Genomic DNA, 13,749 nt, shown 5'->3' with positions numbered 1-13,749 from the left:
CCTTCCGTGCTTCACTGGAAGCCAGTGACACTTCTGGGAGGAAGAGTTACACATTTACTTGCCTGATCAGCAGTGTATTTGATGTCTGACATAGATTTGAATTGGGAAGCTGCTTTTTGAATTAAAAGTGAAAGCTTTTTACCTTTGAAGTGCTGGGTTTTTTCTCCTAACAGCATTTGAATTCATGCCAATATACCAAACAGGCGCTGCATTTGTAGCAGTTTCTGTTTCTTTTGGGTAGTATTGTTGAGAGAAGGGTCTCTCCCACACCTTGGGAAATATGGGAGAGCACTTAACACTGCCTGCCATGTGCAAATCTGTCAATGCTGTACCATAAATGTTAGCAAAGGCAGGTATTATTTAGGCTGCCAGTCACCTTGTTTGCATGCACAACTCAGTGACCATGCACACAAATGTATTCCTTCTAGTACTGGGAGATTTTCCCCTGCCTTTAGCTACACGGACACCAGGGTAACAAGCAGGGAAATTATTTGGAAACTTTCACAGAAAGATGCACTCCTGTGACTTAGAAATATACTGATAAGGGAGAAACTGCAACAGCTTTAATCCAAATCATAGCTGTAGTCACAAATGAAAACAGGAGGTGAAGAAGCATTTCTAGGAGAAGTGATCCAAAAAAAGGAGATAGTGCTACTACCAAAACAGATTTTGGTCTGTCCTCTCCAGGAAACATTTTGCCAGTATCCATGTACAGAAAGGTCTAGAGAGCCGTGTGAAACAGTGCAGCAAGAAGCAGAGACATTTCAAAATGCTTCAGTGTCCTAATGAGGAAGTGCTCACTGGGTTATGAGCTTGCACTGAAGGACTTCCAGGGCACAGGACTGGATGAACTCGGGAGCTTTTTGTGTTTGCAGGGCACAATTGTTTTTCTTCTTTTTTTTTTTAGATGGACACATACACACATCCACATTCTTCCCTTACCATCAGAGCTCATGCAGCAGCAGATCAAAAGCTGATGCCCCAGTTGTTAATGCAGCTGGCATCACAGCAAGTGATGGCTATCACAGGAGTGCACAGAAAACCACGGGCACCTGGATAGAAGTGCTTTTGACTAGCGGGGGCCCAGTTTCACTCTTAGCTGCTGCTGCAAGTATTCTTTAAATTTCTTTTTAAGAGTAATCCAGCAAGAAACCGAAAAACAGGTTGTGTGTGCAACATGACTTATGCAAGGGGGAAAAGCGTGAAATCTTATCTTACTTTTTCTGGAGTGGGAAGGAGAAAAGCAGGTAAGTCAAGCTGACTTAGCTGCTATTCTGTTGATTTTTCATCTCCTGCATTTGTGGCGCACAGCTACCATCCATGTCTCCCTTAGGAAGGTGAGCACATGACTGAACAGGTCTGGTCTGTGAATTACCCCATCTCACTGTTCGTCTCACTGCTGACCTTGCTCAAAGCTAGTGGGTAAGTCAGATCACTAAAGAGGAGATCACCTTCCTCTCCTCCCTCAAGCTTCAGTTGGTAATTCGTGTTTCCAGCCTCTTGAAACTGAGCTGTATCCAGGATCTACAAATCTCAGGGTGCTCAAGCGCTTAGTACCCTCCTTGGGAAGAGGAAGAAATAAATGTGAGACAAGATACGAGAAGAGCTCGAAGGGGATCAAGGGGAAGGTCAAAAGGGAAGCAGCTATGAGGATTGCTGAGGAATTCAGGGGGGTGCAGGTATGCTTGTGGGAAATGTGAGAATTTGTTAGGTGAGAAGACGTTGGTTTGGCAGAAGCCAGTTGCTATTGAGAGACTGTTGAGACCTGGGGTGGGGAGAAGTTATGGAGGCTACTGGACCATGGAGAAATACTCGGCTTGGGCATGAAAGGGAGGGAAGAGGAGCTCCAGCATGCAGCTGGTGGAAGTGCCAGAAGTGGTTTCTTGCTCAGGGTGGTACCAAGGGGACAGATGAACGAGAGTTTGGCAGAACTTTCGGCTTCTAAAGCCACAAATGGTTTGGAACCTCTGCTGCAGGTCTTGGGATTTGATGTCCTTCATGTGGCCCCAGGAATCTGCTTTGTTTCCTACAGAGCAATAGGCAGCACCACCCCCATCCCCCATCACCACACACCCACCCCCCGCCTCCCAAGGGGTAGGAGTGCTTAAGCTTAGGCTTTGGACTGGGCTCAAAGCATTCAAACCCATAGCGCCTGGAGTAAAACAAGGAGGCAACCTGTGACATTCATTAACAAGCTACTCAGAGCTTAGAGGAGGATTTTTTCTCCTATTGCTGTAATAGTTTAAATAAACGGGAAGGGTGTTGGTTGTGGGGGAAGTGAAGCGTGCTCTGAGAGAGCGGGGGGGTATGGCAGCTCGCAGCTTGTTGGAGCTCAATTAGCATTAGCAGCCTGGCGTATCCACCAAGCAGGGTGAGGGAAGGGGGAGGTGGGGCCAGCAACAGGCTCCTTGGGCTGGCAAGAAGCAGATGATAACAAGAAACAAGGAGAAATGCGGCAGTGCCCATTGTGGCCTAGCCAAACAGTGTCTCATAAGCAACAGGATCAGCAGCTGCAGTGTAGAGGCCATGTGTCTGCCAGGAGGGTCTTAAAACTGTGGTCTCCAGAAGGGTGAAGGTAGTGTCTGTAGAGAGAAGCTAAAAAAGGGATCTGGAAGCAGAAGTGATCACGAACCTTTGGAGGTACAACCTATGTTGATATTGAAGAAGTGAAATAGGCAGTCAGGGAAGAGACGCTGCATTCTCCTGTGACTGGAATAGGAGAGATGGCCTCTTTAAAGCCACCAGTTTTAAGGAAATTATTTTTAAGAGTGTGTTTGGCTTCCTTCTCTCCCTTAAGGCTCCCTAACTTCTAACGATCAGAAAGCATTTAGACCAAGAAATAGGGGGTGAAAAAGAAATCAGGAGACTTAGACAACTTGCCCAGGAAAATCCAGCAGTGGATTGGCCTAACTAAACCAGCACTAGTTAGGCCACGTCACAAAATCATCCACTTACCTGGAGAGAGCACTCTCTTATTGCGGTATGAGTAAGTACTGCAGTACTTACTAGTAGTTACAAGTACAACGTACTGCAGAACTTACAAGTCCTAGCTGCAGGACAGGGTGAAGGGGCTGACTGTCAAGTTGCAAAAGAGCAATCAGGCTCTTGAGTGCATTTGCTGGGAATAAGAGAGGTATTTGGTGTACGCAGATGCTTTTCCTACACTTAAAACAAGTTCACGGATTTGCAGCGTGTTCTCACTGGATTTACAGTAAGTTTGTGATGTGAGTTTTATCACTGTAAGACTAGACAGGTGCATGATAAAACTGAAAACGCTTATCAGACCCGCTAGCAAAGCACAGTGGGACAACAGTGTTGTTGCCCTAAGAAGATGCAATACAGGAGGGCTGTTGCTAGGATCAACATGTTATCAAGGAAATTGTCCTACCCTGAGCTGAATGAAGCCAGTGGGTGCAGCTGATGAGATTCAGTGGTGACAGGGAATATAAGCAGGCATGGATGCTGTTGCATCCCACAATCAACGAATGCACTATAATCCTTCCCTCCCTTGGCCTTTCCTTGTGCTGTGTGAATAGCTACATTGTTTTACTGATGTGAAGACTGGGGCATGGGACCGTGTACACAGCTGAGACAGGAAGGGAATTAGGTCAAACTCCCCATGAAACAGCGCCAAGAATATAAAAAGAAACTGCACTGCAGTATGAAGCTCCGCAGTGTGTGCCGAAGTGATTGTGTGTGTTTCTGTACTGACCTTAAAAATGGAGCAGCACAGCAGCAGTAAAATGAGAAATTTCTAATTTCCTTATAGAGAAGGCACATATGAGTGCCTGCACAAGTGCTAACTCACTAGGCTGAAACTCTTTAAGTACTTTAAAAACACTCTGAAGTTAGGCTTCCAACTCCATGTATAGTTGCCTAGATTTTCCAAATGGGTTGGAGGGGAAAAAAAGCAATCAGTATACACTAATCCTCTTAGTGTCTGAAGTTCAGAGTAGCCAAGGCATTCTTTCCTGTGAGAAACTTCTACTGAAACAACTTGTGTTCGAAATTCTTCCCTCTCTGTTTCTTCCACCCTTCACACCTTTCGTTACAGGCAAGCTACTTCTTGTACCCTTGTTTCTTTGTATTGTATCTTTTCCACCCCCTGCCTGGCTGATGGTAGGAGGAAAATGTATCATACAGAGGACGAAGATCTCTAAACCACATGTGCTTTACTTCAGGAAACAGGCAAAATGGGAAAACTTTAATTTCCATACAGCAGTCACATACAGTCACATTTGTAGCGGGACTGAAGTGAATATTAATAATGGTGATCAGTTCAGTGACAGAGGAATGCATACCACCATGGCAGTCTTGGAGTTCCAGCACTAAGCAGACGCTTTAGCTAGCTTCTTAGCTTCCATTTCCTGTTTAGCCTTTTCTCTCATCTCTCTTTCTCTCTCAATGAGAAGTGCTTGTTCTTGCTCCCACTCCTTTAGCTTCTGCTCATATTTCGCAATGTCTTCCACTTCACATGCTGGCATCTTTTCCTTGACAAGTTGGGTGGTCAGGGTTAACAGGCTTTCAGATTCAACCTTGCCAAGTGAATGCAGCTTGGAGTATAGCTCCTGTCATAAAAAGGGATTTAGCAGAAAGCGAAAAGGAGCGAGCCAGTCAGTCACAAAATAGTCACAAAATAATTCTCTGTAATAACCAATACATTGCTGTCTGAATCTAACTATTACACTATACACACTATAACTACTGGGCTATGTAGGCCAGGGAACTACTTTATCCCAGGAGTGTTGTGCTGTGGTTAGCTGGTACCATTTCTTGAAATGCTAACCTCTAGAATAATTTTTGAGCAATAAAACTAAAAAAAATGAAGTTTCATTTTAATTAACCATTCTTGTGTCTTACATCGAAACCAACTGATGCTCCATACTACCTGCATTAGCATCGCTCTCAACAAATGCACGTAATTTTAAATGCTCTTTTGCTAAGAACATACTAAGTAACTCCATGATTTTTCTTCCCAACAGTTACTGTGTTCTAAGGCTTGACTATACTCACATAGACTGTACAACAGTATTAAAGCAAGGGATATTTTTTCAGATGCTCTACAGTGAAACTAAGAGCAGAGCTTCAGTAAGAAAACATGCAGTATTTCTCTCTTGAGCTTTACTTATCTAGATTTTATGCAGCATAAAAATGTTAATTCGCTTAAGATGATGAATCATCCAGTGATACTATTTCTGGCTTTATGGAATCTTTAGCCTGATGGCTCACTAACAATCTGGTTAACTGCCTTAAAAGTGCAGGTACACAACCAAAGAGGAGTTTCCTGGGTGAGAAAAATGACATGGCATTGGCATATTCTTTACCCCTTGCTCACTCAGTAGATAGCAACACATTTTCCATTTTGTTCTTTTAAATAAAACATTTTACTGAGCCCACGCTTGCAGAAATGTTTAAAGTAAGTACATGTCCTAGAAAGATTCTTTTGTGCCCTCTGAATAAAAGCTATTGTTTTGCATTATAGGAACAGGTTGCCCAAGAAAGTTGTGAATGCTCCATCCCTGGCAATGTTCAAGGCCAGGCTGGACAGAGCCTTAGGCGACATGGTCTAATGTGAGGTCTCCCCAGCTATGGCAGGGCGTTGGAACTGGATGATCTTAATGTTTGTTCCAACCCTAACTATTCTATGATTCTATGATGGAAAGATGAAGCGACCTTTCTCATCCAAACACCGTGGCAATTCTGAGGCTACAGATAACCAGACTTCCACATACCACTGGAAGCTTATTGCACTGTGCTGCTGGACCGCAGTATTTCTCTTGCCTCAGCCTCCACTGGCAATAAACTGCAAAGGCACTGCCCCATAGCTCCTGTCTTGAGGGTCTGACTTGTTCTTAGGCAGGAAACTATGATATTCCCTCTGAGGTCTCTCTGTTTTTCCCTGCCTGAGCCAACACAACTGCAAGCTTCCTTGTGTTCTGCTCAAACCTCGAAGGTTTGAACTGGACAGACAACAGATTAAAGACTTTTTAAAATACTAGGCAGGCAGGTCTGAGAGGCCTGGGTATTTGGCTCTGTTTGGGTGTTGATTTTATGATAAAGAATGAAAACAAACCCAATGGCTTTGAAGCTAACGGACTAACACCAAACATAGCAGTATTTAGGTGTGTTCTTCTCTGAGATGTCAGTAAGTACACAACGCATCAGAGAGAAACACAAAGAGACCATACAGCTTGGGTCTGGGGAAGGAACCTGCCAACTATACTCATGTTTACAGATTAGATATTCAGTTTAAATGTAACTATTTTAAATCCTTCAGACTCTCCACATTAACTACTACCAAGGATGGGCTGAAACGGTGGTTTAAGCACTGAACCTAAGCAGTATGATACTGAACTACAGAAAGGCAACAAATTGGAAACTCTCAGGACTTTCCTTCTAAGCCGGTACTGGCACTACTGAACTTCAAGAATCTTCCCTGCTCTGCTGTCATACATTAGTGAAACTTATTTAGGAAAGCAAGCTCTATGTCCTGCAAGTGCCAAAGGGCACATTTTTAAGCGGCTATATCATTGATTTTTGTAAGCAGTCTCCAGGGCTCTGAATGCAGACCATTAGAGAAGGAGCACTGCTTTTAGAAAGGGTGTTCTCAGCATTTATGTGATGAAATGCTTGCTTACTGATCACTGACACAGATGGGAAGAATTGCCTGAGGAACATTATACTGAGTAGTGAGCTTCAGCATAACGGATCTGAAAACAGGTAGTATGAATGACAGTCTCAGACAGAGAGTCTAAATTACAGCTCTAAAGGGTTTATCTGGAAGAGCCAAATGCCCTCAAGTCCTGCTTGTGGAACTGAAGGACATGCTGCCTCTCACACACGGTGTCCGTTAGGCTGCCATAGCTTCTTCAGGTACTTCAGGTACAACCTTCAGAACAGTTGTTCTGAAGGTTGGTATGAGACATGGAGTCCAAGTATGCGTATAAAAGCCATGCAGAACAAGCTACAGTTCTAGTGAAGAACTGTGTGTCTGGAGCAAATTCACATGCTTTTCCTCATGCACCCAGGTGCATATGACTTGTGAAAGAGAACTGGGCAAGCAGGAGACAGAAGCAATCGGTTTTGAGCTCAAGGAGTAAGACTGGGACCTGGTGGCTAATGCTGGGCTGGACAAAGTGCAACCAAAGTGTTTTCAGCAGAAGTGCAAATCCTGTGTTGGGGTTACATGACATGGTGGCAAATGATGTGTGCTGGGACAGTAGCAGTGAAAGCAAACATCACCAGGTTGCTTCAGAGCTCGCACTTTCCCTCAGACTTGTATGGATTTCTAGTGAACTTCTCAGCCCAGTGAACTATGCCCGTAGGTGTCCAGGGGTTCAACTGGGAAGACTTGCTGGTGCTGGCCTAATGGATTTGAGACAAGGGTCTGAGAACTCTTTCAGGCTTAGCTGAAACAGATCATGACTTGAGAGCTCCTTTCTCATCCAGACAACTAGAAATTGTGGCTTATTTACATATAAATTACTGTTGGATGCCTAGACTTCACATGAGGACTATGTCTTTCTTATATTCAGATTTTTCTGGTGAGAGCTTAGAGCTAAGCATTGTGACTGTAGTTGTTGGCTCAAAGTCAGGGGATTCACTGCCACACCAGGGAATGCCTGAATTGGGATTAATTATGGAACTTGCAGAAAGGTTGAGGTGAGAAGAAAACTACTCTCTTGGCACTAGTCTGTCCCCAGTTTGACATTTAGGCCTTGTTTTGAGCACTTCGCATTATTTTCTTCAAGGCTCAAAAATGGACAGACAATGAGAAACTCAAAAAACCATCACACTCCCTCCTTCAAAGGGCAGTTGTGTTTACCTAATTCACTGTAATTCATTCAGGCATTAATTATCTCATGATGAGCACCCAATGATTCCCAAACACTTTAATTAAAAAGTTCCAAGTGCCTACAAAGTGAGTTTATCCTCTGAAGATTAACGGCAAATAATTTATGTAAATAAGAATTAAGGAAAGGAAAAGGGTGTGTATGTGAGGTGAAACCATAGGATACTAGTCTTTTAACTTTTGAAATTTCTTTAGAAAACAATGGTTTGCATTCAGAACAATTGTCTAAGGTCATGATAGCTGCAATGGAAACTGATGGGAACAGTTCCAGGTATGCTCCAGGAACTATGCGACAGATTAATTTCAAACATTTGATTTTTACCAAGCACTAATCAGAGATGATAAAATAAAATGAGCTCGTTACATAGCTAAAAGATGGTAAAAATACAATGCACTAATCATATAGCTATGCCCTAAAGAACAATTGCTGTGTTTCATATTCTTATCATCAGCGTGATGACCTAAATATAAAAGGGAGGATATACAGCCTTTCTTAACTCCCAAAGTACAGAATGCAACATTCCTACTTAATCATAACATAGGCAAACGGACAGCAAATTCAGGATGGTGTCATGCCTATCACAATACATCTTAATGAGAAAGAGCCTACACAAGGTCAGATAATGGATCTCTAATGCCATACCACTTTTACAAACAGGAATAGATTTATCATTTTGATGTATGAAATGTGAAGATAAAATCCCAGCAGACGTAAAACACAAGTGGCCTTGAGCATTTATGTCTTTGTAGGCTGATGCTTTCTGTTTGAAGAAGTGAAAATGTAAGATGACATCAGTTTCAAAAATGCCAGGTAGGACTCCTGATGCACTGAAGGGGTATCAGTCTACTAGCCATAATAAGCCAGCATATATATATCTTCTATTATGTATTATGGAGATCTACTACAGCTTAGAATGTTTAGATAAATGAAACTCTCTTACCTTGAATCGGCTGTAATACTCGGGCACCTTAGACTGCTCTGTTTCTTCTGATTCTGCACACTGTGACTTCTGCTCTAATTCCTTGACTTCTTCAGCTGATTCTGGACCAGCTTTTGCTTTAAGGACAGACTGCAAAATGGTCTCCAAAGCATCGATCTGAAAAATCGCATTAGTCATTGTTAGCATAAACAACATGGAAATAAAATCTGAGTAACACTGCTGTCATGTTTACCAACAGCTTCATGAGGTACCATGTATTTTGAGATGACTTCTGTGTATGATAAAAAGAAAACCAAATTCTAGAAGGAAATGGGACTTACACTTGGAAGAATTTTGTACTGTACTTGAGATCTTTGAGGTTGGACATTAAATACCCGCAAGAGAAAAATTCCACCACCCTCTGTCAGCAATAAAACTCCTTGTGACTCAGATGCTGACTGGTACCTGCAGATCTGTCAAGTATTAGGCTGTTACCTCCTCCTGGCCTGATATCTAGCAATAGATACTAATGCTAAATGGTAGTCTCTGTGGTAAAAGCACCAGCATGACACACAGTCACAGATACATCTAAATAAGATATTACTATGGACTGTTCAAACAATATAACCTCTAATAGATGATTAGAGTACCTCTACAATAGATGATTAGAGGTACAAAGATAGTACCTCTTTGGTGAAAAGAAGCAAGGAAATCACCCATTCAACAACAAGAACACTCATTCCTATCATTAGTTTGACAATTTAACAGGAAAAATGGAAATGTAAGGATTTAATATATTGATATAGGTGTATTTTTATTCTGTGACACCTCTGTTCTCTTCATGTTTTTGTCTTTTGAGGTAGCAAGAGAACCACCCTCTCCTAATCTAATTGCACTTGTATCAGAAGAATGCATTAGCTTCACTAAGGGACTTGGTAAATTATTTTTGTATGTATTATTGATACAAAAGATAGAACTGCTATATGGATACTGGTGCTGTTTTGGGAATAACATGCTATTCGTCACTGGAATTATTAGATGCAGGTTGCCTGCAATTTAAATTTTAGCTTTTACAAATGCAAAGAGCTGTTATCCTTCTACGAATCCTGAATGTTTATCAGCAGATAAAATAACTCTGTGTAACCTTTGACTCTGTGACGTTTTCTCCAAGCAAAAGGGATCTCTATAATTACAGTTTAATTTTCCCAGCATAAAATATAATAATAATGGAATAAAAATTAGGCTTATTTGAAATAACATTCTTGACACTGAAATGCCATCTTTAAACTAGCAGTACTGAAACAGGATTAAATAAGTAATGAAATAATAACTATGTGCTTGGAAATACATACAATCATTCAGAGACCTTCTGAGACAATTAAAAAAACCAAAACTTGTCTTGATTGTTCACAGTTAAACAATATAGCATGACACTAAAACAGTATTTCTATTATTTTGTTAACATAGTAATAGTAGAGGGAAAAGAGACTCCCTTATGGACAGGCTTTAAGCTTCCACTGATTTCTGAAAGAAAAGTAAGTGAGTGATTATCATTTGGAATCACTTGATAATGTTTATACAAAAACTGCAGTTATAAAAGTTCTTTTGAAAACTTCCCTTTTAGATAATGAAATTCATCCAGCCAGAAAACAATGTTACATTTTGGAAAAGAGCTGAGTTCCCAAAACCAGGGCCATGTCTTTCTCAAATAACTCTGTGATTGTGCAGGCATGCAAGAACAGTGATTTTTAACATGGCCCATACTTCTTGGTGCTTCAATATGGATTTATTAGAATTGCATAATATTCAACCTAGTCCTGCCCACAAGAGACCCAGGGTACTGCAGGAAAAAAGGGTTTATGGCACTTGAAACTGTTTCCATCTTTGCTGCTGCTGAATTCAGTGGAAGTTGACTGACCCCGTTATTGACCTGGTCAGTGCTCCTAGTCCTTCACCTTTAGGAATACTGCATTTTAGTCAGAAACAGTAACTAAAAATGTCTTGCATGGATTTTAATAGTAAGATCTTAATAAGCATTTAGGTTGAAAAGGCCAGATGATGCAAATCAATACACTATAATTACTTTACCCTAGATAAGGGTATCGACCAGCATGTTTTCCTGTTTTCCTTTCTGCATTGGGGTCACAAAAATGCATTACAGAACAATTACTTCGATAATAGCAAACCATCCTGGCCTGCTCTTGGTCCTCAGTTTGGTGAAACTTATGTGACTTGCACTATTGTTTATATACTGCTACCTAAAATCCATATAAGGCAAAGTATCTTTTCAGGGAAGTTTCTGTGTGTCTTTCATGGTCATTGCTTTTGGGGCTTGACTACTGTATTTGTACAGAGACACTTGCAGCATTAGTGAGCAATCAGTAACAACCTTGTAAGTTCTTAGTTTTTCAGTGCAAAAAGTAAAAAGTGTCCCTGTGAATAAAGCATTGCTAAATTATCAGTAGTGTTTACTATTGTTACAGCATTGGTACATAGAAGGATGGTATCTTCTACGGACCTGTTGTACCACAGGCCAATGCAGGCCAGTACTAGGATGTTCACCTACAACCCAGAGCAAGCTGAAGAATTCCTTAATTTCCCTGGGGTTTGCAAGTATAAAAGATTACAAGCATGATAGGCTGAATTCTTCAGACTTGGAGTGAGGAATAAACACCCAAAACCATGTACCTGAAGATGTAACTCAATCTGGTACAAGTTGCAGATATGACACTTCCTTATCTGCACTGTCCAGTATTACACAAAGCTGCTTCACAGCGTGGAGCAATAGACAGAATCTGCTGAGCAGTGCCCTGGCCTTTGTTTGTCAATGGGACTGCAGAGACTGCAAGCCTAGTAATGATGCTAGCAGTGCTGTTTCTATGCTCCAGCCCATGTGGTGGTGGTTTCCTAACTTACTCTTCCTAAGATGTCTGATTCTAGGATCAGCCTGATGCCCCACAGCACTCCTAAGCCACAAGTTCCTTAGATGAAGCTGACCTCACAAATGGACTGAATCTATCCATCCTCCCCAACTCAAGGCACTACAATTCTTATAGAAATCATTCTGTAAAATTTTTGGACCAGTGTAACTCAGGACATCATCTCAGAGGGCACAGAATACATAGAATTAGCTGGGAGAAGAACAAGATGTGTTATTTCATCCTCACTGCTAAGAAGTATGTCTACAAGTGAGTTCAGAAACTTGGGAAACAAAGATGTCTGCCCATCCCCACAGACTTCCTGTGCTTCCTATGACACTAACCCAGGTGTCTCTATGCAGGGGGAAGGTTTAGGAAACAAACTTAAACGGCTTGTGGGAATAACAGACACTCAACTCCAAAGACATGCCAGTAAACATCATCACTGGCTCATCAAGTGCAGCATGGTTCTATTCTAAACATTACTTCTCCCGCCTTCCAAAGACCTCTGAAGTGTCGCTGAACATCTCATTAGCAAGGCACAGAATTCACAGATTTTACTGGAGTTTAGCTTGTATGAAACTACCTTTGTTCAGGGCATCATAGCCTTCATACTTACAGATTCTTTGCAAATTTTGCTGTCCCCTGACAATGAAGCCACATTCTCCACCACTTGCAAGGCTCTATTCAAGTACCCAGGAGTCCACATCAGTGGCATTAGATTGTATACAGCTCTTAGCCCTTTATTCAACTCCACTTTCCCTGTGATAAAAAAAATACTTTAGCATTAATACGTTAACACTCAAGCCTTATAGAATCCATATGGGTTCACTCTATTTTTCAGAAGTGACAGCCAGTGTCTTGGCTTCTGTGGTAAAAACAACACACTCTTCTACAAAGCTGCTCTGACAGAACTGCTATTATTTTATTAAGGCCCCTTCTTTTTGCCTACCTTCATGGCTATCACATTTGTTTACAGTTCCTCCCCATGCTCAGTCCCCCACCTCCTAGAAATTTTGTCTAGATGGAAAAGAGGAAAAGTGGTTAGGTTTTCTGGTTGTCTCTCAGTTTTAACAGCAGCTCTGAGAAGGACGTCTGAAGATTTCAGACAAATGCCTCCTTAGCTTTCAGGTACTGACTGTGCAGCATCTGTGCACTAAATCTAAGGCTCCAGACTAAACTCTCTGGCCTTCAGGGTCTACTCACATATGCGTCATGGCCAGACTGTATGGTATTTACAACACACATTCTGGCCAATTATACAGCTTAGTACCCCTATTTCTACTGTAGCTTCCTTCTACTGTAGAGGAAATAGGAAGAACCACCAAAACAAAATTTTGGTTCTTGATTTAAGACATTCTGTGCAACAAGGTCTTTGCTGACTTTAGTAGGATCTGTGATAAGCAGCACTACTGACAATGTGGCTTTTTTTCTGTCAGTAATTACTAGAGAACATGAAACTCCTACATAATAGAGGAAATGTACATCACATTGCACTTGGTGAGTACTAATATACAATGATTGTCACTCTAAGACTGATTTTTTCATTGTCAATGTAATGAACTACACTCATACACTTCAGTGTAGCTTATGAGAGTTGTACCCAAGCTCTCGATCTAATCTGCACACTGGCTGTAATGAAATAAAACTATGAAACACACCTTATTCTTCTTTACTTTGAAGAGAATAGTTTAGGAAAAGCAAGATAATAAGTGCACAGACAAAGCTTATGAACTATGGCTAAATTAAAATAGCTGAGGTGCTTAAAGCCACTGTGTCTGTAGACATCTTTCACTCTCTGAGATTGGTTCCATTAGTGTTGGCAAGACTGTGGAATACATGATGTAAGAGTAAATAGCTCTTCACCTACTGAATGTCAATGTCATGGAACAAGTACTACTGCCCACAGATAACAGTGAAGTCAATTTTTGAAATACAACCACTACTCAACCAACCTATATAACATAAAAACCACTCTAAACTGAATGACAATGGGATAGCAAAGTCCCTATTTGTATGTGTATCTCTACTGGGTAACACACTACAGCTCTATGGAAAA

At 41.4% G+C, this 13,749-nt stretch overlaps 1 protein-coding gene across 1 annotated transcript; it reads right to left on the bottom strand.

Annotated features, from left to right (window-relative positions):
• Positions 1-4,166: 4,166 nt before the first annotated feature.
• LOC104405156 (28S ribosomal protein S27, mitochondrial-like) lies at positions 4,167-12,452 on the bottom strand (the record flags this gene model as incomplete). Its single annotated transcript, XM_010013771.1, has 3 exons — positions 4,167-4,568; positions 8,794-8,949; positions 12,310-12,452. Coding segments are annotated over 3 exons (539 nt in total), but the record flags the coding sequence as incomplete, so codon positions are not given.
• Between the last annotated feature and the right edge of the window lie 1,297 nt (positions 12,453-13,749).

Source organism: Nestor notabilis, unplaced genomic scaffold (assembly GCF_000696875.1).
Source record: "Nestor notabilis isolate BGI_N333 unplaced genomic scaffold, ASM69687v1 scaffold8654, whole genome shotgun sequence".
NCBI lineage: Eukaryota > Metazoa > Chordata > Aves > Psittaciformes > Psittacidae > Nestor > Nestor notabilis.
The sequence above is the reverse complement of the archived record's forward strand: the minus strand, read 5'-3'. Positions and strand labels throughout refer to the sequence as shown.